Genomic DNA, 26616 nt, shown 5'->3' on the forward strand with positions numbered 1-26616 from the left:
TAAAATGTTTGTTGTTGAATATGCCATTTTAATGTACCAGAATAGTTATCCACTTTTACCATGTATTTACCTGGAAAACTGTTATATAAAGCAAAAAATAGTCAAATTGGCTGCCAGTCAATGGGTTTTTTGGATTATTTTGTCTTTTTCTACGCGAGTCTGGGTTCGGCTGGGGTCTGGGATTTTAGGTAATTGGTCGGAAATCGTACTCTTCTTGCACATAAAATTCATGATAAAATGGCAACGTTCTAGAAATTGTATTTTTTTAATCCATGCGGATTGTTAATTCGCTGGGGGTAGCACCACTCTGTTAATGTTTAATTGATAATATTCTTATATATTTCAATATATAATTCAATATAGCCGGCCTAATTATGTTTAACGTTTTCTTATACATTTATAGAATAGACATTACAAAATAGAGATAATGTATTACAGCTGGCCTAATAATGATTGTTAAATGTTTAATCTTAAATGTATATAATTTACATTATTATACCATATTATATGTTGTAATAATGTCTATTCTACAATAACAAAATATGTAATCAAGCTTAGACATTTTAGTTATGAATTTAGGAAATAAACATCACAAATCAAAGAAAATTAATTAAATTACTATAACTAATACCTGCCTATACATTACTACTGTAGCTCCCAACTACACTCTAGCCCTAATGTGTAAACTACGGTCAAAAGTCAATTCCTATAAAAGATTAATACCAAACTAGAATTTATTTCGTCACTCTGACGATTTATAGTTGATCTTTGATATTTCTTTAATATTTGAGCAAAAAGATATCAGATTTGGAAAAAAAGTGCACCCTCTTTTAAATTTGTATAACAAAAGAAATGAGAAAAAACTACTTTTTAAATGCAGCTGGTCATATGACAACATCACAACATCCGATAGGCTGCACAATTTTTATATGAATTCATATCTACATTTCAGCAGCTTTCACAATAAGTTATAAACATCAAGGTCAACTTTAATTCTAAAGAGCTGTAAAATATTCAAATATACGCTCAATGTCAATATTGACTATGTAACTGTATTTATCATTGCGAACCAGAGAAGCAAAAACGCTATCACGTTCCAATAAAGCATCTGGTGTATCAAATTCAATTATGCGACCAGCATCAAGTACAAGAATCTTATCTGAGTGTAGCTGTAACTGATGTAGACCTCATTTATCATTGCGAACCAGAGAAGCAAAAACACTATCACGTTCCAATAAAGCATCTGGTGTATCAAATTCAATCATGCGACCAGCATCAAGTACAAGAATCTTATCCGAGTTTAAGATTGTAGCGATACGATGCTAGGAAGCAATTCATAGATTCTGTTAGTCAACATAATTTAGTTTATTTAATAATAATAATAAAATACAGTACTTGGTATTCCAATGCTAATTTTTTATAATGTATAATTATGGATTAGAATGTTTACTGTATAAACTTATATCAATAAAAACTCACAGCAATTGTAAGAACTGTTCTGTCTTTGAATGCTGTAGCTACAACCTCCTGAAGGATTGCATCCTGTAACAGAAAAATATAGTGTGTAAATAGTGCAATCTACCCAGTTAATTTGTTTTAAAATAGTGTGTAAATAGTGCAATCTACCCAGTTAATTTGTTTAAATATAGTGTGTAAATAGTGCAATCTACCCAGTTAATTTGTTTAAATATAGTGTGTAAATAGTGCAATCTACCCAGTTAATTTGTTTAAATATAGTGTGTAAATAGTGCAATCTACCCAGTTAATTTGTTTTAATATAGTGTGTAAATAGTGCAATCTACCCAGTTAATTTGTTTTAATATAGTGTGTAAATAGTGCAATCTACCCAGTTAATTTGTTTTAATATAGTGTGTAAATAGTGCAATCTACCCAGTTAATTTGTTTTAATATAGTGTGTAAATAGTGCAATCTACCCAGTTAATTTGTTTAAATATAGTGTGTAAATAGTGCAATCTACCCAGTTAATTTGTTTTAATATAGTGTGTAAATAGTGCAATCTACCCAGTTAATTTGTTTTAATATAGTGTGTAAATAGTGCAATCTACCCAGTTAATTTGTTTTAATATAGTGTGTAAATAGTGCAATCTACCCAGTTAATTTGTTTTAATATAGTGTGTAAATAGTGCAATATACCCAGTTAATTTGTTTTAATATAGTGTGTAAATAGTGCAATCTACCCAGTTAATTTGTTTTAATATAGTGTGTAAATAGTGCAATCTATCCAGTTAATTTGTTTTAATATAGTGTGTAAATAGTGCAATCTACCCAGTTAATTTGTTTTAATATAGTGTGTAAATAGTGCAATCTACCCAGTTAATTTGTTTAAATATAGCGTGTAAATAGTGCAATCTACCCAGTTAATTTGTTTTAATATAGTGTGTAAATAGTGCAATCTACCCAGTTAATTTGTTTGCGAGATAAGAAAAATCAATGTGAGCTAATACATTTTCTGTATGTGACCAATACCAGTAAACAAATGATACATAAGTTAGCTATCTTTACGTTGGCATTATCCTGTGTATATTAATTGCACTCACAGTTTGCATATCGATAGATGCAGTTGCCTCGTCCATAACCAGTATGTTCGTTTTCTTTAAAAATGCTCTTGCAAGACAAAACAATTGTCGTTGACCAACACTGTAATTCTCACCCCCCTCAGTTACCAATGATTCTACACAAATAAAACATATATTATTTATATCAGGCACAGAACATGAATTCTAAACATATATTATTTATATATAAACACATCAGGCACAGAACATAAATTCTAAACATATATTATTTATATATAAACACATCAGGCACAGAACATGAATTCTAAACCGCCCGGTGATATACTGAAATTTAATTAAATAATTTGAAACGAGTAAGATGAGGAAATCTGTGAGAATGAGAAAAAGTCATTCCAACCAAGATTCGAACCCGGAACCTTCTATTACTTTTATATGTTTTTTATTTTTTAATTACCAAAAAATATACAAGTAAAACATATACTTAACATTAGATAAGCTATTTTGTATTGGAAATACTTACCTAGGCCATCTTGTTGTGTAGACACTATTGGCTTTAATTGTGCAATTTCCAATGCTTCCCATAATTCATTATCAGATTTGTCCCCTTGTGGGTCAAGATTGTACCTGCATCGAAATTAATTCTAAATATTAATTATAATATCTGTATTATATAGATGTATGCATATATAGAAAGCACTGCAAATTGTTCTGGCTGTTTTACTTTATTGTTTGCTTATTTTATTTTGTATCTCCTTTGAGATCCAGCCACTGATACCCACAGCATTGTCATTTTTTCAGTGCTTATTTTATTTTGTATCTCCATTGAGATCTAGCCACTGATACCCACAGCATTTTCATTTTTCCAGTGCTTATTTTATTTTGTATCTCCATTGAGATCCAGCCACTGATACCCACAGCATTGTCATTTTTTCAGTGCTTATTTTATTTTGTATCTCCATTGAGATTCAGCCACTGATACCCACAGCATTGTCATTTTTACAGTGCTTATTTTATTTTGTATCTCCATTGAGATCCAGCCACTGATACCCACAGCATTGTCATTTTTCCAGTGCTTATTTTATTTTGTATCTCCATTGAGATCCAGCCACTGATACCCACAGCATTGTCATTTTTTCAGTGCTTATTTTTTTTTTGTATCTCCATTGAGATCCAGCCACTGATACCCACAGCATTGTCATTTTTTAAGTGCTTATTTTATTTTGTATCTCCATTGAGATCCAGCCACTGATACCCACAGCATTGTCATTTTTTAAGTGCTTATTTTATTTTGTATCTCCATTGAGATCCAGCCACTGATACCCACAGCATTGTCATTTTTTCAGTGCTTATTTTTTTTTATATCTCCATTGAGATCCAGCCACTGATACCCACATACTGTAATTTGTTAGTCATTTGCTTTTTGATTTATATATCTCTATTTTGATCATTTACCTAATAGTACCAGTAAAAAGAACTGGGTCTTGTGGAATGATGGCAATTTTCCGTCTCAGTGCTGTTAATGGGAGGCTAGCAATATCTACACCATCTACAATAACACGACCTCTGAACGTGTCAATGACCCTGAAAAGGGCCAGTGTCAGTGATGACTTTCCACTACCTGTTCGTCCACAAATACCAACCTAACAACAATAAATATAATCATAACATAAAGAGATTCCACTTTGTGATTATACTGAAAGATGATGGCACATACATAAAACTAGTGTTGTTCTACTTGCCGATGGTACTAAATTCAATTGAATTTGAACCATAACAAAATCCCCAATATCAACGCAAAATGCTGTATTGCATAATTACAAGTGTAAACAGATGACGCAACAGTGCTGAAAACATCGCTAAGGGAAATAAAATCAGTTTCACGCAACAACGCAAGGCAGGAACACTGGAAAACATAGTACAGCGCATACGCAGGGTGAACCTGATCACAGTCTACGGCAACTGACGTTGACGCACAAATAAACAGGTTTGATTTCACGCAGAGGGGGACTAAATTATTGGAAGGGCGTGTTCTTGCATTGTTTAGGTTGCATACCTTGCTAGTGGGAACTAAGCTGTTTCTGTATGCATATATGTTTAATACACAAAATTACCTTGTCTCCTGCTTGTAAAGTTACTGTAACATCATGTAATACAGGGTCCAGATCTGCAGCATAACGTACAGATATATCGTCTAGCACTATCTCACCCTTATTGGGCCAATTTAATGGTGGATCTCTTATGCCTACAACAACAATGTTGAATATTAAATGTACCAATAAACAAAATGTTATCAATAACTTCATTGTATTAACTATGTAAGCTTACCATCATATTTCTCCATTTGAAGTTTACTATAATAATGAACCCTTTCAACAGAATTCATACTCATCTCAACAGTTGCAGCCATTCTAACTAACCAATTCAGCTGACCAGCCATCTAGCAAAAAAAAGACCAACCAATTAAGCAGAGTATTTATTGCTTTGTAAATTATAAATACATTTTTTAGTTGACTATTGTTGACTGTTTATAGAACTTTACTTGAAATTCATCATTCTTTCTGGCTGTTTTACTGTATAGTGTACAGTATATTCTTTCTGGCTGTTTTACTGTATAGTGTACAGTATATTCTTTCTGGCTGTTTTACTGTATACTGTACAGTATATTCTTTCTGGCTGTTTTACTGTATACTGTACAGTATATTCTTTCTGGCTGTTTTACTGTATAGTGTACAGTATATTCTTTCTGGCTGTTTTACTGTATAGTGTACAGTAGTTTCTTTCTGGCTGTTTTACTGTATAGTGTACAGTATATTCTTTTCTTAACATTTACTGTACAGTGTATGATACCCATGGCATAGTAATTTGGATTTTTATTATATATCATATAGATACTTACAGAAAGTGCATAAGTTATTGAGAGTCCTACAAGTCCGGGGTCATTACCTGTAGACATTGACGTTATACCAGCAAGCAATACAACCAATGAACCAATAAAATCCTAACATTTACAAATCAAATAATATTAATTCACATAAACACTGTCATTTGATTGGATGATTGTGGGTCACATGGCGTGCACATATGCACTATTGAACGGTCAATAGTATTTTTTTTCCGCATTTGGAAAATTTTTTTTTTTTTACTATTGCTTTTGAAATACAACAACGCCGCCTGAACTTGCGCTGCGAAGATTCAGTGTGATGACTGGATTGTGACAGAAGTACATTGCAAAGATTCAGTGTGATGACTGGATTGTGACAGAAGTACATTGCAAAGATTCAGTGTGATGACTGGATTGTGACAGAAGTACATTGCAAAGATTCAGTGTGATGACTGGATTGTGACAGAAGTACATTGCAAAGATTCAGTGTGATGACTGGATTGTGACAGAAGTACATTGCAAAGATTCAGTGTGATGACTGGATTGTGACAGAAGTACATTTTTTGAGAGATATTATTATGTACTAATACGACCATACTGCGTTGAAACACCGGTTCTCGTCAGATCACCGAAGTTAAGCAACGTTGGGCCCGGTTGCGTTCTGGATGGGAGACCGTCTAGAAATCGCGGCGGGTGCTGTATATACTGGAGAGTGATGTTGTAATGGTAATATCGGACTAGCATGTGATAGGCATGGGTTCGAGGTTATCTGTACCATACTAATTGCATCCTTAGGCAAGATGCTTTACTCTCATTGCCTCATCCTTCGGATGGGATGTAAAGCCGTTGGTCCCGTGTACTTAACAGTGCACGTTAAAGAACTTGGTACACGATTCGAAAAGAGTAGGGGATCGTCTCCCGGTGTGCTGATCTGGTAGGCGCTGCACTGCTGGCTGCCGTGGGTCCGTGGAGGGCCTAATCCGAATTTCCTCAGTTTCCAGTTAAGCTTGAGGACAAATATAAATACCTTTACCTTTATCTTGACCAAAAAAAGATAACCTTTCATCATTCACCTCATGCCATTATTTGTACCATTACACTCATAAACATTCATTATTTTTATAATATCCAACAAAATAATTGTTTTTTTACTCACCAAGCGAACACCAAGCCATCTGTTAGCAGTTTGGATGTATACATATGCAACATTGTTTTTATCAATTTTTGTCAAAATTGTGTCTCTAAAGGAATTCTGCAAGCTAAACAGAAAAAGTTTCACGATGCTGACTTTGACTGAATTTATATTATTTTATTTCAAAACCCAACAGCAAAAAAGAGAATTCGCCAATAACAGCAAGGTTACAAATACAGAGGGTGCAGGTCAACTCGGCCCTAAACCGTCTCGGTCAAGTCGGCCTCACGTCAAGTCGGCCCAAAGTCAACTCGGCCCCAAGTCAAGTCGGCCTCAAGTCAACTCGGCCCCACGTCATCTCGGCCTCAAACCAACTCGGCCTCAAGTCAACTCGGCCAAATACTAATCGGTCAACTCGGCCACATTAAAGTATGGAACGCAAAAAGTGCTAATAGTTAAAATGGCAGGATTAGTAGGCCTAAGATTAGGCCTACACATAGGCCTAGACAAAATAAAAAATTCAATATAAATTATAACACACTCTGTCGTTTTTCGTTTAATTGATAAGTAGTATTTATCTATTAATAGTTGTGATTTATAGTTTCAGTATGTGTTTGTTTAGTTAGACCTAGCCTAGGCTATATATTTTGATACATTAGAAGGATGTTCCCAGAATGAATCAAAATATTCTTAGTAGATAGATATTATTAGATAAACAGTAAAATAAAAATGTCTATAAAAAATAATATATTTAAAATTATTTTATTCTATTATCATTTCGCTTCGCTGTTTGCGTTCCATACTTTATTGGAGCAGAGTTAACCGATTAGTTTTTGGCCGAGTTGACGTGAGGCCGAGATGACTCGAGGCCGAGTTGAATTGAGGCCGAGTTGACTTGGGGCCGAGTTGACTTGGGGCCGAGTTGACGTGGGGCCGACTTGACTTGGGTCCGAGTTGACTTTGGCTGAGACGGTTTAGGGCCGAGTTGGATCAAATTCAATACAGAACAGACACAAATGCAATTAACATACGACTATTATAATCAACATGTTAAGTGTCATTTTAAACAAATTCGCTTCGCCCCAGTCCCCACCATGGGGTGCCTGTGGTGCAAATACTTGGTGTCTACAGCCCTGGACTCTTGCACAACTACCTTAAAATAGTCCTTGGACCATCCTTGTTACCAGGAAAAATGGATTATATGTTCCACTTACCAGTAAGCACGTATTGTCGGTAAGCCTCCAAGAGATTCGGAAAAGTGGGCAAAAACAGGAGATTTACTGATGCTATCTAGTCGTTGTAACTCTCTAAAAATAAATGCATAAATAGTATTATCATTTACGCCTCTCATCTTGCAACTTGTGTTGTGTCTTTGTAACCGTCATGATCCATGATCGATCTTGGTCTTCTTATTGTTTAATTCATTTAGTGCAAGAGATTTGGATATATATCTGTGTTTGTATTATACAGTTATCATAAAACAACAAAGTTGCACACTCACCTTGATGTTGTAATAAAGAACTTCATCATAACAACATACAGAATTGTCATAGGAATGCAGATGAATATGAAGAAATATGACACAATAGTGTTTACAATAATAGCTGATACACAATTCATCGAAAACACCAAGAATGAATTCAAAGATGAACCCAATTGCTACAAGAAAATAGTAAAAATACATTATAGCAACAACCATAACAATGTTTCACTGGTCTATTCTTCATAATTTATATCATTTCAAAATGTTATACACACTTACACCATCGAGAGTTTGAATGTCAGAAGAGAACCGATTAAGAATTCGACCAATTGGAGTAGTGTCAAAGAATCTGTTGATAAAATAATAAGTATGCGTATAATATAGTTCTATATATCAAACCAATGGTACAATTGGAAGAAGTCTCATTTCGTAATTTGTTTTTATACACATTATTAATTACAAACCAGATGAACATTTGCTATCATCTCAAAATAACAAGTCATTTAAACAGTAACTGCATTGCTGTTGGAATTGTTGGAATTTAGATGTTATGATTGTGAACAATACAAACAAAGAGCAGGAATAATGAAGTTGAAATACATATTATATTTATATTAGAAGAGCAAAACAAGCTACTACCTGAGGGGAGAAAACATAACTCGTTTCAACATGGTGTTATGCATTCTCTTAGATGCATACAAAGCTGACAGAATCATTGTCAATGATGATACAGTAGATAGTATAATGCTAGTAACAGATAAGCCAGCATAGCCACCTAAGTACTTCCGTAAAACAGCACTAGATTCCTGCAGCAAAAAATATACAATCAAATTAAAGAATATAATGTCAAATTAAAAAAAAAGAAATAAGCATAATATCAATTTGTTAACACTTACATTCTTCTGTAGACCAATTCCAGCATTAGACCATGCAGACAGCCAAAAGTTATTAGCAACACTGCATCCATTGTAGAGGAGTATAAGACATAGAACCATTACAAATATTGGTATACGAAGTTGGTTGATATAGTCACCATACATCTTAAAGCCAACTGATCCCTTTACACGCTCTTCTTTCTCAATTAGTTTCCCAGTTTCATCATCTTTGTCTGTATTAAAGAAATACATTTTACTTTTACCAATCAGATCCTTCGTCCTCTACAACAATCTCACATCAAATATTAAATGTGTTGTTTAAACACTGCATAATTTGCCAAAAATTCTTGTGTTTTTCAATTGGTTTTATAAATAAAATTCTTACCACCACCAGATTTCTTTATAAACATTTCATCTTCATCTTGCGAACCAACAGATATTACAGACACCTGCTTCTTTAGCTTACGTCTCTCTACAACCACTTGTTCTTCTACGTCTGAATCTGGTTGTTCCTTTTCTTTTTGCTGGGATTCTTGAATTAAAGTTTGCCATTCCATATACAGTTCAGGATCTTTTTGTTTAATATCAGTCAATGTCCCTTGATGCTGAATTTGGCCCTCTTTCATAACAATAATCTAACGTTTCAAATACAACATTTAATATCATTTTCATTTGATTTGTTTGTTTTCACTTGATACTCTATTGTAGTATTCCAGCACTTAACTACTCGGTCCACAAATTAACACTTAACTTTTACCATAAAAAACAAAACAAGTACTACATAAATGTAAGACTTACCCAATCTGCTTTTTCTACATACTGAACCTGGTGAGTTACAAGGATAGCAGTACGATCATTGTTTAAAAGTAATCCAACTATGCCTTCTTCAAAAACCTGACGTCCAACATGAACATCAAGAGCAGATAATGGATCATCCTGCGAAAAATGTACAGCCAAAACGCTTACATTATAACTAAAAACCAATAAATATGTGTACAAATTACAGTAATGATTCAAATACAGTTTTCTATCCATTTTTTACATACCAATATGACCACATCATTGTAGCTATACATAGCCCTGGCAACACTTATTCTTTGTTTTTGTCCACCACTAAGATTGATTCCTTTCTCTCCTATCTCTGTCTGATCACCAGCAGGTAAAATATCAATGTCTGGCTTAAGTGCACAAGATGAGATCACCGATTCGTACCTAAGTTATAAACAATTGTAATAATAATACTTTGCTTTACAATCATTTTCTCAATTGTCAATTCTTAATTTGTCAATTGGTTACTTTTTACATTTACTAATTATTTGAACAGAATTATAATGTTGTCTTACATTACATAAGAATTTACCTGTCAGATTCACCACAGTAACCAAACAAGATGTTCTCTTTAAGTGACGCATTAATAAGCCATGCTTTTTGAGATGCAAATGAAACAGTACTTTTGTGTCTGGAATAACAAAATTAACAGAAAGTGGGTAATCATAAAAGATGAATAGAAAACCATGTTTTCATTAATTGAAATGTTACATACTATTCCAATTTCCAGTACAACATAGCTTACCTATTCCACTGTACTATTCCACTTTACAGTATAACATAGCTTACCTATTCCACTGTACATTTCCACTAATAGTGCTCATTTCACCAAGCATTGCAGCCAGCACAGATGATTTTCCACTTCCAACAGAACCAACAATCATTGTCAATTTACCTATTATTAAATATTAATCAAAATTAACATTCAATGCAATAATATATTGAGTTTTAATGGCATGTTTTAACAGGTCTAAAGGGTCTTTCACACCTGTTCCGGCTAGGCGCCGGCAAATAAAATCGAATGTCATTGTTTTTAGTTTTCATTGACTTTCGCTTTGATTTGAACCGTGCCGGAACAGGTGTGAAAAACCCTTAAATCGCACTAAAACCTTACCTGCTGGAATTTCCATATTTATGTTGGCCAATGTTGGGAGTGGAGAGTCTACATCCCATGTAAAATTACCATTTTCAATCTTAAAATAACAAGATAATATCACACTATTGATTTCAAATCACATTATAAATAACAAGATAATATCACACTATTGATTTCAAATCACATTATAAATAACAAAATAATATCACACTATTGATTTCATATCACATAATATCACACTATTGATTTCAAATCACATCATAAATAACAAGATAATATCACACTATTGATTTCATATCACATAATATCACACTATTGATTTCAAATCACATCATAAATAACAAGATAATATCACACTATTGATTTGAAATCACATTATAAATAACAAAATAATATCACACTATTGATTTCCTATCACATAATATCACACTATTGATTTCAAATCACATTATAAATAACAAGATAATATCACACTATTGATTTCAAATCACATTATAAAAAACAAGATAATATCACACTATTGATTTCAAATCACATTATACATTTTTTTTTTTATAAGATACAATTGTTTCATTGAGATATTTTTTGTATTGCTTACTTAAATACATATACTACCAGACCAATTGATAATAAAATGTATTGCTTACTTAATACATATACTACCAGACCAATTGATAATAAAATGTATTGCTTACTTAATACATATACTACCAGACCAATTGATAATAAAATGTATTGCTTACTTAATACATATACTACCAGACCAATTGATAATAAAATGTATTGCTTACTTAATACATAATACCAGACCAATTGATAATAAAACGTCTATGGAAAGGATATGCACATTATTTGTATTATAATAATCATCCACAAATTGATGAAACCTAGCGACAAAGGCTGGACCAGTACAGCTGGCTAACCCCTACTCTTTCAAAAAATACAATGGGTTCTTTATAATGCATACAAGCTAGATGTGTACCTTGGATCTGAGAAGACTTGTTTTACCACCAGAGTCGAGAATTACCTTGAACCTGTGTCAATTTTATTGCTCAGTTACTTGACTCAAAATGTTGGGTCAACAGTGTATCTATATTCTACTTGGGAAAATCTTAAAATGATTTCCACATAAACATAGTAGCTACAGTAGTATAATAATATGTTGCACAACTTTCTGACCTTTAGAATGAGATCATCAGAAATATCAATAGAAGTTGGTATTGGATTGCTTGTGGAGAATGTTCCATATTGATTACCATCTGCTGCATTTACCAATAATGTACGATCACTGTTGATTCTACGTTTACTTTTCAGTTTGTTTGGTGGCAAACGGCAAGTATTCAAATCCTGTATAAAGCACCATATTTTAACATTACAAAATATTTTAATATCAAAACACACATTCATCTATATTTGTATCTAAAATACTTAAAGATGTATTGTCCCCCAAAATCATGAAAAATAAAGATTTTTAAAATCGGACTTTGAATAGGCCATTTTGCAGTTTTAATGAAGTTGTTCACTTCCATAAGAAAAAAATGGGGGAAAAAAATTATTTCACCTATAAAAAGACAAAATAAACAGTTAAATTACCCAAAAACTCATTGTCTTCCAGACAATTTGACCATTTTTTGCTTTAAATTACATTTTTCTCAGGTAAATAAATTTTTTTCAGACCCAATTTTTTGTGAGAGTGAATAACTATTATGTGACATTAAAATAACATATTCAACAAAAAAATTTAAAAAAATATTTTTTTAGGGGGACAATATATCTTTAATAATTAATAATCTAATAATTAGTGAAATTATTTCATAATTTGTAATCCAAATCTAATAATGACGTAGATGAAAAAAATATTCATAATGGTGAATTGATAGTACTTACATCATCATCTTCAATTGTAGACTTATCTCGATCTAAAACGACTTCAATCTTTTGTCTTCCATCATCCCGTTCTTCACATTCGGGCGATTGTAAAAAGTTTTGTAACCGTTTAGTGCTTACATGTGCATTTACAAGAAATGTAAATGTCATTGGCATAACAAATAATGGGATGGTAATTTGGTTGAAGAGTGAAAGAGATGAAAACGCCACATCAGGGGTTAATGGTGTACCCTCAAAAACTTCATACAACCCATAAGCCTATAAGAATAAAATGGTTCACAAACTGAGTAAATAAAACATTTACTGTACATAGATAACAAGGCTACAGCCCATCTTAAACACATAATTATTTACTGTACATAGATAACAAGGCCACAGCCCCTCTTAAACACAGAATCATTTACTGTACATAGATAACAAGGCTACTTAAACACAGAATCATTTACTGTACATAGATAACAAGGCCACAGCCCCTCTTAAACACAGAATCATTTACTGTACATAGATAACAAGGCTACAGCCCCTCTTAAACACATAATTATTTACTGTACATAGATAACAAGGCCACAGCCCCTCTTAAACACAGAATCATTTACTGTACATAGATAACAAGGCCACAGTCCCTCTTAAACACATAATTATTTACTGTACATAGATAACAAGGCCACAGCCCCTCTTAAACACAGAATCATTTACTGTACATAGATAACAAGGCCACAGCCCCTCTTAAACACAAAATTATTTACTGTACATAGATATCAAGGCCACAGCCCCTCTTAAACACAGAATCATTTACTGTACATAGATAACAAGGCTACAGCCCCTCTTAAACACATAATTATTTACTGTACATAGATAACAAGGCCACAGCCCCTCTTAAACACAGAATCATTTACTGTACATAGATAACAAGGCTACAGCCCATCTTAAACACAGAATCATTTACTGTACATAGATAACAAGGCTACAGCCCCTCTTAAACACAGAATCATTTACTGTACATAGATAACAAGGCTACAGCCCCTCTTAAACACAAAATTATTTACTGTACATAGATATCAAGGCCACAGCCCCTCTTAAACACAGAATCATTTACTGTACATAGATAACAAGGCCACAGCCCCTCTTAAACACATAATTATTTACTGTACATAGATAACAAGGCTACAGCCCCTCTTAAACACAGAATCATTTACTGTACATAGATAACAAGGCTACAGCCCCTCTTAAACACATAATTATTTAATGTACATAGATAACAAGGCCACAGTCCCTCTTAAACACATAATCATTTACAAATAAACAATTAGTTTATTCTTTGAACCTAAATTACAGTATATATTAAAAGAAAACAAACTAACCACAAGTGTTACAAGAAGGGGTGATGCAATGGTTGTTGTAGCTGAAATATGAAAATAATAGTTTTAACATTTTTACAACTGAATGAATTTGTTGGTGTTAATAAACTTCAATTGAAACAAAAACAATATAATCATTGATGATTTCTCCACATGATGTATTATATCTATTTCATTACAGTAAACAATATTCATACTTAAAGCAGAACTCCAGAGGGAGCCCTTCATCCTGACATGAACTTCGTTGGCTCGTGCTTCTTTAATGTTGCGTAAAAACAGGTCTTCCCATCCATATAACTTTATTAATTTGATTCCTTGTAACATTTCGTTGATCCTCTTCAAACGTTCATCAGAATTTGCCTAAAATACAACATTTAAAAGACAGACAATATTACAAGCATTTTTACTTGACAAACATAGTAAATATAAAACATATGCAAATTAGCTTACCATTATTATTTTCTGGAAACCAGCCAGTATACCAGCAATCACAGTCTGTAATGGCATTGTAACAAAGAACACACAAAAACCAACTAATGCAGAGTAACCCAATGTCTTGTATAAGATATAAAGTGATATACCAAGCTGTAAAATAAACACACAAAAACCAACTAATGCAGAGTAACCCAATGTCTTGTATAAGATATAAAGTGATATACAAAGCTGCAAAATAAACATTGTTATTGTTTAGTGAAATATGCACAATTATACATTACATTAAAATGCCTGCAATGTTACATATAACCTCACTTACGAGATGAAAACATGAAGAGTATAAGATACCATTATAAATATAGTGGTAATAGTTAGTTATAATTATAATGAATCCAGGTAAACACAGTTATTGAACCATATATAATGGATCCACTGTAATGAGTTAATAACATCAAGTTATTAAAGACTTACCTGATAGGGAATAGACCATATATAATGGATCCACTGGAATGAGTTGAGCAAATTCATAGCATCAACAGACATCAAATTTGTTATTTGTCCCATTGTCATTGAGCCTCCAGTCATTGTCCATGTTGATAAATTCAAAGCTTTGTCATATACACTTGCCTGTCAACAAAAAGCAAGTGATTAGTCAATTAAGTTTCAACTTAGTTCATTTAGATATCATTTGATAGTCAACTGACTTACCTGAATAGCTGCCCTTAAATGAATACTTTCAATGATAACAATTTGATAATGTGATTGTAAACACAAGGACTTCAAGACAGATGCAAAGAAAATGATAACTAGTAGAACATAACCATTTTGAAGAAAAACATCAACAGTCACATAATCCTCCCTTTGCTACAAAAAAGAATAAAATTAAATTATTTTACAGTTACATACAGTGTAGAAACATAAGGGGTGTCTCAACAGTTGTAACAAGCAATTATAGAAATTTATAAATGAATATTATAATTATTTTACTGCTTTGTGTAATCTTGTCATACTTACTGGTTTTGCTTCTAAGCCAGTAACATACAAGAGTAGGTACTTAAGGGCAATTGGACCTACAAAACTTAAAGAATCTCCACATAATTTAAGTCCACCAGCCATCCCTAATCTCAACCCAAAGACCTTGATGAACACACGATACAGGTTAATTTCCACACCTTTCGCCAGTGCTCTCTCCTGAAAAATTGATACAATTATACTTTGCAATCGTTCCATCATCATAACTATATACTTAATTGTTCCACATATAGAAACATACACAGAAATCTTTGGATTTTTACAAATAAATCAATAACAAATTCACAATTATGTATTCGAAAACACAATAAATATTCATATCATAAAACCAGGCACAAGAGTGAATACAATGGGGTTCTAGACAAATATAAAACAACCAATTTATCACTTTTCTCTAAATCTGAAAATGTTTACAAATCTACAAATCAACAAATACCGTAATAATTATTAACTATTCTAAAATGATTTCCAATCTGACCTTTGATCTAGTTACTCGTTGAACCACCATTAATTACAATATCAATAATGAATTGTCAATCAAAAGGGTTGTGGTCAAATCGTACTGCTTCTTAACCCTAACAATACATATTAAATATCAATCAAAAAGGTCTTTGTTAAACTATGAATGAACCTGCAGTAAGATTATACACTGTTTTCAATAAAGTTTGAAGTTCAATACCATGTAAATATATCTTGTGTGAAATGTAATCAATCAATTCTTGCAATCAAAGCAAGAAGGTTCCAGGACAACAATATATAGTAATAAAATTGAGAAAATTAGAAAGACACTAACTCGTTCTTTTTCCAAAGCTTCTTCAAAAAGCATACGATTCTGACGTGCTTTATGTGATTTGGAGAGGACACCAAGATCTTCAAGTTCAATCGGTTCTTTGTAACCTTTACGAAATAAGCCATTTAGCCACCAATAAGTAGCAGACGACATTAATGTACAAAATCCCTGCATAAAGTGCATGTTGGGTTTCTTCAGATCACTTGGTAGCTCATCATCAGAACAGCAAATCTAAATAAAGAAAATCAGAAAAGATATTTATTGTTTCACAAGGGCATTCAAAATTAGTTTCAAAATTTAATTTTATTCACTACTGTGCCATCAAGGACAACGCATGAACAGACAAAACAAATATAAATACATAATAGAAAAAACAAGTTAAAAATAGCAACATTTAATTAATTTATTGAAAAATACTGTACCTTGTGTAAAATGACATATATCTCCATCAAAATGTACAATGATGTAATCACAATACTTGCTATAACCAAATCATAACGCAAAACGTTAAATTCTTTCCAGTCGTCATCAATAGCATTTTCCAATGTTAACACATCGCATGCCAGCATACATAACCAATATAGGAGCAGAAGTGATATCATGAATGGCTTGTTCCAATATTCCACATGATGGTAGTATATAAAATACATTACCATGCTGATAAAACATGCAAAAGCTGGAACATACAGATATGGTTCTGTTTCTTGTTTCTCACGTACAATAACATCTGTAATGATACCCTCACTAACTCTTGACAACTGAAGAACTAGCAGCAACACATTCAGCAACCAACGAGGCACATGTCCAGGGAATGCAATTAGGTATTTATGATTCAGATTTTTTAGTGCAGTGAAATTTGCCAAGACAAGTAAAATGGACGAAGCTAGTATAACAAACAAAACACTGATACCCGATGAAATCAACCCAATAAAACAAGCATTGTCTACTGTGTTGCTTTTGTCCCAAGTGAAGTTATCAAATGAAACATTAGCATCTTCTCCACAAAACCAGTTAAACTTTTCAATAGCATACATGTTGGATTCCTGCAACCTAGAACAGTCTGACAAAGAAGAAACATGCTAATTATAATAATACTCTCGACAGATCTTATCAGCATCAAAATATTGTTTGTTAAGCATGGGATAAAATATGTCCTTCATAACAGGAAAACATTGCTAAACTTCAATGAACGTTTAATCCATAATCTAAACTAGTTGTGTAGAGGTAATTTTGTTCATATGTTTGCCATGTAGTAAAACAGAAAACCTTGCTTTGCACAATTATCTTTTTTTTTAATAGTATAAGTAACTTGGAAGTGGCATTAAGAATTACTTATTGACCAACACGGCAAAGAAAAGACTTTTATTTTACCTGGCTGTGACTTAACCAACCATCTATCTCACCACCACCTACCCAACATCCTATCAATCCCCATCCTCCTAAGGCTAATATTTGCTGCCTACTTAGCCTAGCTAGCTAGCCTAAGCATTACATTTATTAAGAAGTACCCACACAACAGGGCCTACTAAATTATTACTAAACTAGGCCAAGGCCCCTACCTGTAAATAACAGCAGAGAAAATTGCCATTCCTCGGCTAGATGGTAATGTTGTGGCTTATTTTTCGGCCAAAAAGACGCTAATCTGATCAACAAAGATAGGCTGGCCAAATGAGAGAGAGTGTTTGTTTTCTTTCTGCATGTCTACAGTTCGTGGATTAGGGATCAGCTCAAGTATAAAAAGGCTTCCTTTAATTGAGATAGGAACCAAAGTGTGCAATCATGCGAATCGAAAGTTTATGCTCATGCGTATTCATAATTCCTCCCACCTTTTGTGTGACGTCATATACTGCGTGACCAATTAGAGCTGATCTTCAAATCACAAACAACAGAGATTAGAGAGATGACTTGACAGAAATACTAGGGATGCCCTTCAAATCTTAGTTTACAAAGCAAACAATGTTACAATGACCTAAGCACGTTCTCAGTATTATATAGTTTTCCGTTCAGAAAGTAGCCTGTAGTACGATAATTTACTCGTTGCATGCCTAATGCTGTTCTCATCGAATACTAATGCCCCGCTTTGAATAAACGCCTTCCTCATATGATATAATGCTTACACAATATTAGGCTACAACACTATGTAATAGAATTCATTAAAACATTAAACACAATTTACCAAGCATTTTGATACAATTTTTAATATCAGCTAGTCTATTCGTGTATTTCTACAAAATTAAATTAAACAAAAAATTTTAATTATAATTATGTAGACTGGCTTCGAGTACTTTTCTCTTTAGAATTTGGCCTACAAAGTTAGACACAAATAAATCAATTTAAGTATCCATCTCATACCCACCAACTTTGTTTTGCCTGGGGGTTTTCGGGTTCTTGTATTTATTTTTATTTGTTTTTTTCATTTTCCCGGAGTCATTACATGATGAAACGTACGCCTATCATCAGTTTTACTACCAAGTACTACAACGTTTAACTGGTTTTTTTATAGCACAGTTTTCAAAATTCTATTATGAAGTGTTATTAAAGTGGATTAGCGCCACCTATTATTGCATTGCACTGGTGGCGAGTGTGACAAGACGTTTCCCAATTTGTTTTACGTTACCTAGCAACAATTGATCGACGACGGGCAGATGTAGACTCTCCCACATTTTGCGTGCGACTGACATGTTAAGCTTCCATTCTCTTAACCATTAATTACTGTAATATGTTAAATAGACCGTGATATAGACAACAATTAGCAAACACAATGCACTTTAAATGACAACTTAGGACACACGCTTGTCGAGGCCTAACTCATCCCCTTCCTTAGTTGTTGTTGTCGCAAAGTAAACTTTTATTTAAAATGAGATTCGACAGGACTTTGGAATATAGCACATGGCCAGAAGATATTAAGGTATGAGAACTTATAAAGTACTCGGATAGAGGTGTATATGTCTCTTGGAGTTGTTCAAAGACTGTGCTCGTCGGATATTGTTAGTAACATGGGACATCTCACGTATGTTTGTGAGATGCAATAATACACTAATATTTAATTAGAGAGGGATTTCTGTTTAATTAAATCATGCGCCTGCGCTCTGATTAATAATATAGTGATGCAATTATCTACAAACATAAATACATTAAATAGTATTTATCTTTAACCAATGCAAATAGAGTACAAATAATGAATCTGGATGATAATTAAAACAGAGTTAAATCAGAATAGACAGTAGCGATAATTATCCTTCTCAATCAAACTCTGCGCGTCATCATCTTGATACAGGAAATAATAGTATTCAAGTTGTATGCATTGCAGGTGCAACATCATTTCGTTCAACTATCAAATTAGAAAACGCTTTTACATTACAAAGTATACTTTGACAGCCATTTAAATGAATTTTGCGATCATAACAACACGAACAAGAAAAAATGTATTTTAAAGATCATATTGGATACAAAATGAAAGTAATATTTGTTGGAAAAGATGGAAGCGGAAAGTCGAGTGCAATTCGATGTATTACAGACAACGGTGAGAATGTACAATCAACGGTGACGACGACAAAAAATGACGTTCTTGCCAGTACGGAACTCTGGTTTCCATTTCAAACTAACGGTAAGTAACAATTATTTGAATGCTTCTAGATCCGATTTAACTTTATTTAAATTATTTATTCGTCTCATTGAATGAACACACAAGCATTATAAATAACAGGAAAAACATGAAACAAGGAACCGAAAGTCAAAAACAATACTGTAACTCATCTAGTAAAACGAGTAATTGTCGAAATTATCGTATACTAAAATTGATATTAATTTATATCTATATTTCAACCTGTGTTTATAATGACATAATAATGGATCAAAGCATAACAGAGGTCATTTTGAATTATTAACTGAAGAATTTATCACATAGGTCTATTTTTCTTCGATCAATCACCCTGACGAAAAGACAATTCTTAACATTACCATCACATAATAATAACGATAAACGAATAAAACATCTGAGCCTGAAATTATATATAATGTGGGCCTAGTTGTTGCATCAGCTATGATAGTATTATATTACTCCTACTTAGATAAACTAATTAAATTCATGAACTATGATGGTTACAAGCTAGAAGCAGGTGTTTCACAAAATAAAAAGAGGCAAACATAACTAATGTATTATAACACTGACGCATATTATGTATACAGTATAATCAACAATAACCGATCTTTAGATTTAGACTTTCTATACTCTTTTGAGTTTTAACTCAGTTTAATATATTATGATTATTACAGATTCTGATTTTAACAACACATTTTCTGAGGAAGAGCAAATACTTTGCTTTGAATTGTGGAATTATTCCAGTAATAGTAAGGTAGTACCTTTCTTACATCATGTATATACAACATTTGCTTAACCCTGATTTTATTCTAGGCGCAGTAACACGTAGAGATTGTGTCAACTTGGCTAAACCATGGCCTACAGTAAATTACGTAAAATTAGAAATGTATAGCTCTTATGAGTGTTGATTAAAACAAATTAGTAAATAGGTTTTTAAGAAATTACTTTTATTTTCTCCAGATATCTCGGAAATGTCAAGAATTGGCAATGTCAAACACGTGTGTTTACGTCATTATTTCGAACATGGCGGAAGAGGATTCACTGAGCGGCATCATCGACAGTTTAAATGTTGTTCAAACTAAAGTAAATACACGGAATATTATTAAAGCATTTATCAATGGACATAAACGAAAGTAAAATGTTAGTTCATTATTAAAAAATGATTATTGCCTTGTTTAGGCTCCTGGTGTTCCCGTGACGATTGTAGGCACTCATTCGGATGACATGGTGCTTGATAAAAGGCAAGAATGGTTAAGTTCGTTGCAACAAGTTTTACAGAAATGTAAAGTGAAACAAGAAGAGAAAATAAAGGAAGAACTTGAACATCTTCAGTAAGATTTCATTAGGTCAATATTATTTAGTGTTTAATAGAAATTGTTTTCTTCAGTAAGAAACAATAATGTACACGAGCTATATAACAAGTTGTTATTTCTTTTAACAGACAATTAAATGATACAAGTAATTCGATAAAATTATCAAGTTGGCGCCAGAATATGTCAGATTTACTAAAAGCTGTCTCAAACATTCAAACTAATACGGTGTGTACAAGTATTACTACAGGAAAGGTAAACATTATTAAATGAATGATTATTTAAAAGTATCGTAATATAAACCAATGTATTCGTCGTAAAATTGAGAACATCTTTTAGTTTTATGTTGTATGTTTGAGAATTGAACACTTGGGTATTTCTCATATTAGGGGTTTGACGAACTACGGAGGGTAATCACAACAACAGCATTAAGTAATGGACGTTGGCTTAATTTTAAAAACAAGATGAATGAATCAACTATGAGTAAATTGTACAACGAACTTCATTCTTTAACTACATTTGGAGTTATTCTATTGACGTTGGATAAGTTTAAAGATCTTGCACATACGTGTGACATACACAGTTGCAAGGACGTATCCACAACGTTGGAAATCCTAAGAGAAATGGTAAGATTAAATGCAGGCTATTGGCAGTTCTTAAATAAATGTCGACATTAGGATTGTGGCAATAAATGTAATTATCATTTGATTACAGGGAGTCGTGTCTTACTTGGCCAAACATGTTGATTTTCCGGGTAACACACCTTCATGTTTACCATCGATTATATGTATAAATCAGGCTTCTTTTCAAGAGGTACTACACTCCATCCATTTAGAAGATTGTACAAAGGCATTCAAATTTGAAAGTAAACGATTTTGGCCAAAATCAAGCAATGACAAACGACCGGATCCTCTCATACTCGTGAAAGCTATAGAAGAAATTCCTACTCAGGGAGTAATAAGAGAATGTTTATTTCCTTTAATTTTACAGGTACGTTATTTTCTCACAATCATTTTTAATGTTTAATGTCAAATTATAAGTTCTTTGTGTGGTCAAAGTTTTTTCGTTATGTTTCAGAAATTCGACCTAACTGAGGAACAAATATTGCTGATAATTGAATATTTAATCTCACTTGGAATTCTGGTTCCAAAAGAAGGTACTTATAACGATGATGAGGATATTCAATGTCTTCAACTTCCTCAATTTCCCGCTCTTTCCACTAAACGGTGCTATTATATCACCTGGATGGAAAACTTTCCAGATATTGAACCGGTAGGTAGACCTATATTCAACTTCCTCAATTTCCCGCTCTTTCCACTAAACGGTGCTATTATATCACCTGGAGGGAGAACTTTCCAGATATTGAACCAGTAGGTATATTCAACTTCCTCAATTTCCCGCTCTTTCCACTAAACGGTGCTAATCGCCTGGATGGAAAACTTTCCAGATATTGAACCAGTAGGTATATTCAACTTCCTCAATTTTCCTGGATGGAAAACTTTCGATATTGAACCAGTAGGTATATTCAACTTCCTCAATTTCCCGCTCTTTCCACTAAACGGTGCTAATCGCCTGGATGGAAAACTTTCCAGATATTGAACCAGTAGGTATATTCAACTTCCTCAATTTCCCGCTCTTTCCACTAAACGGTGCTAATCACCTGGATGGAAAACTTTCTAGATATTGAACCAATGAGGTATATTCAACTTCCTCAATTTCCCGCTCTTTCCACTAAACGGTGCTAATCGCCTGGATGGAAAACTTTACAGATATTGAACCAGTAGGTATATTCAACTTCCTCAATTTCCCGCTCTTTCCACTAAACGGTGCTAATCGCCTCGTTGGAAAACTTTCCAGATATTGAACCAGTAGGTATATTCAACTTCCTCAATTTCCCGCTCTTTCCACTAAACGGTGCTAATCACCCGGATGGAGAACTTTCTATATATAAGCAGTAGGATATATTCAATCTTTACTTTGATAAATAAATAAATCTATACTTTTTGTTTGCATTGTGTTTTGTATTTTATAGAGGCTTAACTGGACTTCGGCACTGTTTGATGGGGATTTAGAAATTGGCATACGTTACGTTTTTCCCTTTGGAATTCCTGATGGCTTTGATGATCGTTTAATGTGTGTTTGTTGTCAGATGTGCTATAGAGGACGCTACAAGCACCACTGGAAACATGGGTTACTTGCTAAAATTGATCAGGTAAAATGGTTACAAATTAACTAACCATCATGTGAATGTTACTAAGAAACTTTTAAACAATTAATTTTACTGGTACTGTAATGATGACGCAACCATTCAATCAGTAACCAAGTACCAGTATCAGTTTAAAATTCGATACTTGTTTCTGTAAATGATATTCTATTGGTTGCCATGCATTTGGTTTGCATGCCAATACAATTTCAATCATGGTCTAAGTAACTCTCTTGCAATCTTCCTGTGAGGAGATTAATTATTCTGCTCTTTCAACATATTCCATGATCTAAATAACTTAAATATCGTCAAGTGCTGTGCCGAGGATAGGCCATATTAACGGTATGTAACCAACTATAGTTTACTCTTTAACAAGGCCATATACATGGCTGCAGTCGCGTGCTCAAGTTAGTGTTTACCGACCAACCAACAGACCGACCGACCGACCAACCGACATAGTGAGCTGTAGCGTCGCGTTGCACGCGCCTAAAAACATAATGGGGGCGAACGTCCATTTTAAAATGACTTGATATTCCAAATGAGTGTGTTGATACTGCTATTATAATTTAATTTTAAAACTTTTCATTTGAATTTAATTCATAATTTAAATCCTTATGAAACTATAGACCTACTCTGAAAGACTCTCCTCAATTTGAATCATCACAACCTATAGTCTAAAAGTAATAATGAATTCAGATTTGAGTAACACAAATTAAATATATTGTAGCGTGGTTTTTAGCCTACGGCAATCGAGTTATCGATCATAATTGTTGTGAGATTGCTATCTCTACAGCATACTAATCCATCTCGTGGACACAACTCAACAATCTACTTTGATTAATCCAAGCATGAATTGATAATAAACATGACAGTAGATTAACTTTGGTTTATGAGTAGTGCTTGTGTTTTACAGGTTCTAATTCACCTGTCATCTCAGAAGCAGCAAGACTCTGATGAACACATAATAGTTTTTACAGGAAGAATAACTGTTGACGAAGAAGAAGGGGAACGTAAGGCTACCAAAGTATTGTGGACACAACTTGCAATTGTTCTTCATCAAACGGAAATATATCTATCTCAGTGGCCAGGTCTACTGAGAAAGGTAAGCTAGATGTTTTACACATCCCCGTCTCCATTTTTTGTATTGATTTATTTGCTTTATACAATGTGCGTGATTGCGATTAGATTAGAAACCGATAACTATAGCACACACAATGAAGTAATGTTGAAGTACATTCATTTACTGCAGGTGTTTATACAACCTGGTCCATGGTACTTTGAAGGTGAAGCCCCCACTCAACCTATCCATATACCTCTCATCGATTGCTTTCATTTTTTGGATGAGGGGGAAAATTCATTGGAAATTTCAATAGACGAACAGTTGTTTAACGTAGACTTGCATGAACTACTGCCTCGAACAGGTAATTTGTTTTTATTGCATAAATATGTTGTTCAACAGGGAATTTGATCTACTCTAAAACAATTATTCATTATAAGTTTGAATTTATTGTTCCGTAGGTCTAAATGTTGCGATATAAAAACACAATCGTGAAACAAATTGAGTATAAAAGACAAATTAATTGACAGGAGACAGCACCAATCCATATTTCGTAGAGGCCTATAATTATTAATTAACTACGTCACTAAAATATCTGTGTTTGCCTACCTTTTAACAACATTATTTCCACATAAGTACGTTCTTCTTGTTGACCTTTACCATGCAATAATATTGATTTCAACTTGATTTTTATTACCTTGATGGAACAAAATCCAAAGTATCAACAATTTTGCTGATGATGCGGCTGCAATTGAAAATGACATCATTCGACTGCATCCTGCTGTAAAATATAAATTATGATAAGGTTTATACAATTGTTTTCGAAAAAAAATCATCGGGGTTTCAAACAAATTATTTTATACAATTTCTTTATCAATTAGATAATTTATGACTAAAGGACTTAGACAACTTTATTAAAATTAGGTAAAGTTCAAACTTGATAATAATGTTGTATACAAAATAATTCACAGATGATAACAAGTTGAATATTGTAGAATGGTTTGATTGGCTTTCTTCACTTGAAAGTGAATACTCACGAGATAGCAATACGCCGATAGAAACGTTTGATGTTGTTGGTGCTGGTCCCTTAATCGTGACCACAAAGATGGAACAACCCACAAAAAATAAAGGGACAGTTAAGTGGGATCTGCAAAGCGATAACACCAATGGCCATTTAAAAGAGCTCAGTAACGTAGAGTTTCAAACGGTAATTATTATTTCAATTTCATTTTCATATATTTTTTCATTTTCATTAATAAAAATATGAACATATCATAATTTACACTATAAGCCCGTTATTAATATATCGTAAAAACATAACATGATCCATATACGCTATTGAAACAAGTGTAGGTCTATGGCAATCAATTTAATGTTTAATTGATGGAATAAATCTTTAATATAAATTGTGTTTTTTTTTACCAAATGCAGGCCGTGGCTAAATTTGTAGCTAATATCATTACACAGTCTTTTTCAAAGCTGGCATTAGAAGTGGAACAAACTAAACAAGGATCAACTCGTATTGAGGAGAAGTCTGTCTCAGTTTTAGAGAAAACATTTAATAGAAAGTCACACGGTCGACGGCTATCGAAGTCGTCAACAAAAAGCAAAACATGTGAAATACTTTGATTGAAGGTACTAGCTACAATTGTTAACGAACCACCTGTTTATTATTGGTCTCCAAGGCGAACAATAATACGTTGTTGTCCGTGATACACTGTAGAGCTAAATGAGGCTACAGTTTACTGTTTTTTACATAATATATAAGGTAAAAACTAGGCATATTAGCATGATTATTGAGAAATCAATTTAAAAATCTATATTTCTTAGGAACACTTACAGTATGTCGACGTGTGTGCTTGATCATGAGTATTTTAAAACGTCTTGGCTCGATATCACGCACTCCTGCGATTTGTTTACAGAAGTATAGTGGGCCTAGATATTCAACAGTTACGTTTTTAGTCGCGTGGACGCGACTCTATAGTTCACTATGTCGGTCGGTCGGTCTGTCTGTCGGTCTGTCTGTCGGTCTGTCTGGTATCACTATGCATTGTAGCACGCGACTTAATGGCTGTTGGCCTTGTTTTAATTGTAGGCCTATATACTTCGTA

At 33.2% G+C, this 26616-nt stretch overlaps 2 protein-coding genes across 2 annotated transcripts; one reads left to right on the plus strand and one right to left on the minus strand.

Moving 5' to 3' along the window:
- Positions 1 to 1028: 1028 nt before the first annotated feature.
- LOC144855912 (ATP-binding cassette sub-family C member 8-like) lies at positions 1029 to 17984 on the minus strand. Its single transcript, XM_078713868.1, has 31 exons — positions 17894 to 17984; positions 16757 to 17394; positions 16338 to 16565; positions 15527 to 15703; positions 15221 to 15376; positions 14984 to 15139; positions 14528 to 14662; positions 14275 to 14437; positions 14081 to 14121; positions 12720 to 12977; positions 12012 to 12179; positions 10851 to 10929; positions 10526 to 10631; positions 10269 to 10367; positions 9955 to 10120; positions 9707 to 9844; positions 9294 to 9543; positions 8930 to 9141; positions 8673 to 8839; positions 8313 to 8382; positions 8052 to 8209; positions 7765 to 7857; positions 6575 to 6677; positions 5434 to 5535; positions 4863 to 4974; positions 4649 to 4779; positions 3990 to 4177; positions 3058 to 3161; positions 2559 to 2692; positions 1480 to 1542; positions 1029 to 1322 (listed from the first exon to the last, which is right to left on the minus strand). Exons 2-31 carry the CDS (start codon positions 17366 to 17368, stop codon positions 1188 to 1190), a joined length of 4704 nt encoding a protein of 1567 aa, XP_078569994.1. The 5' UTR covers positions 17369 to 17394; positions 17894 to 17984; the 3' UTR covers positions 1029 to 1187.
- Positions 17985 to 19757: 1773 nt separating this feature from the next.
- Positions 19758 to 26435, plus strand: LOC144856119 (uncharacterized). The gene is made up of 13 exons (XM_078714087.1): positions 19758 to 19941; positions 20610 to 20689; positions 20896 to 21018; positions 21115 to 21266; positions 21377 to 21500; positions 21635 to 21871; positions 21960 to 22235; positions 22323 to 22517; positions 23278 to 23457; positions 24362 to 24550; positions 24698 to 24869; positions 25477 to 25712; positions 25937 to 26435. The coding sequence occupies exons 1-13, from the start codon at positions 19758 to 19760 to the stop codon at positions 26132 to 26134; spliced, it is 2346 nt and encodes a 781-aa protein (XP_078570213.1). The 3' UTR covers positions 26135 to 26435.
- The last annotated feature ends 181 nt before the right edge of the window (positions 26436 to 26616 follow it).

The sequence above is a fragment of the Antedon bifida genome, chromosome 11 (genome assembly GCF_963402885.1).
Source record: "Antedon bifida chromosome 11, ecAntBifi1.1, whole genome shotgun sequence".
NCBI classification, from domain to species: Eukaryota; Metazoa; Echinodermata; class Crinoidea; order Comatulida; family Antedonidae; genus Antedon; species Antedon bifida.

Coding starts and splice junctions, on each gene's coding strand:
- LOC144855912 (XM_078713868.1), bottom strand. CDS start 17,368: ATGTATGCTATTGAAAAGTTTAACTGGTTTTGTGGAGAAGATGCTAAT. Junction 7,858..8,051: donor TTCTTTATTACAACATCAAG/GTGAGTGTGCAA, acceptor ATTTATTTTTAG/AGAGTTACAACGACTAGATA. Junction 1,323..1,479: donor GAACAGTTCTTACAATTGCT/GTGAGTTTTTAT, acceptor ATTGCTTCCTAG/CATCGTATCGCTACAATCTT.
- LOC144856119 (XM_078714087.1), top strand. CDS start 19,758: ATGTATTTTAAAGATCATATTGGATACAAAATGAAAGTAATATTTGTT. Junction 22,518..23,277: donor ACTTTCCAGATATTGAACCG/GTAGGTAGACCT, acceptor TGTATTTTATAG/AGGCTTAACTGGACTTCGGC. Junction 23,458..24,361: donor TACTTGCTAAAATTGATCAG/GTAAAATGGTTA, acceptor TGTGTTTTACAG/GTTCTAATTCACCTGTCATC.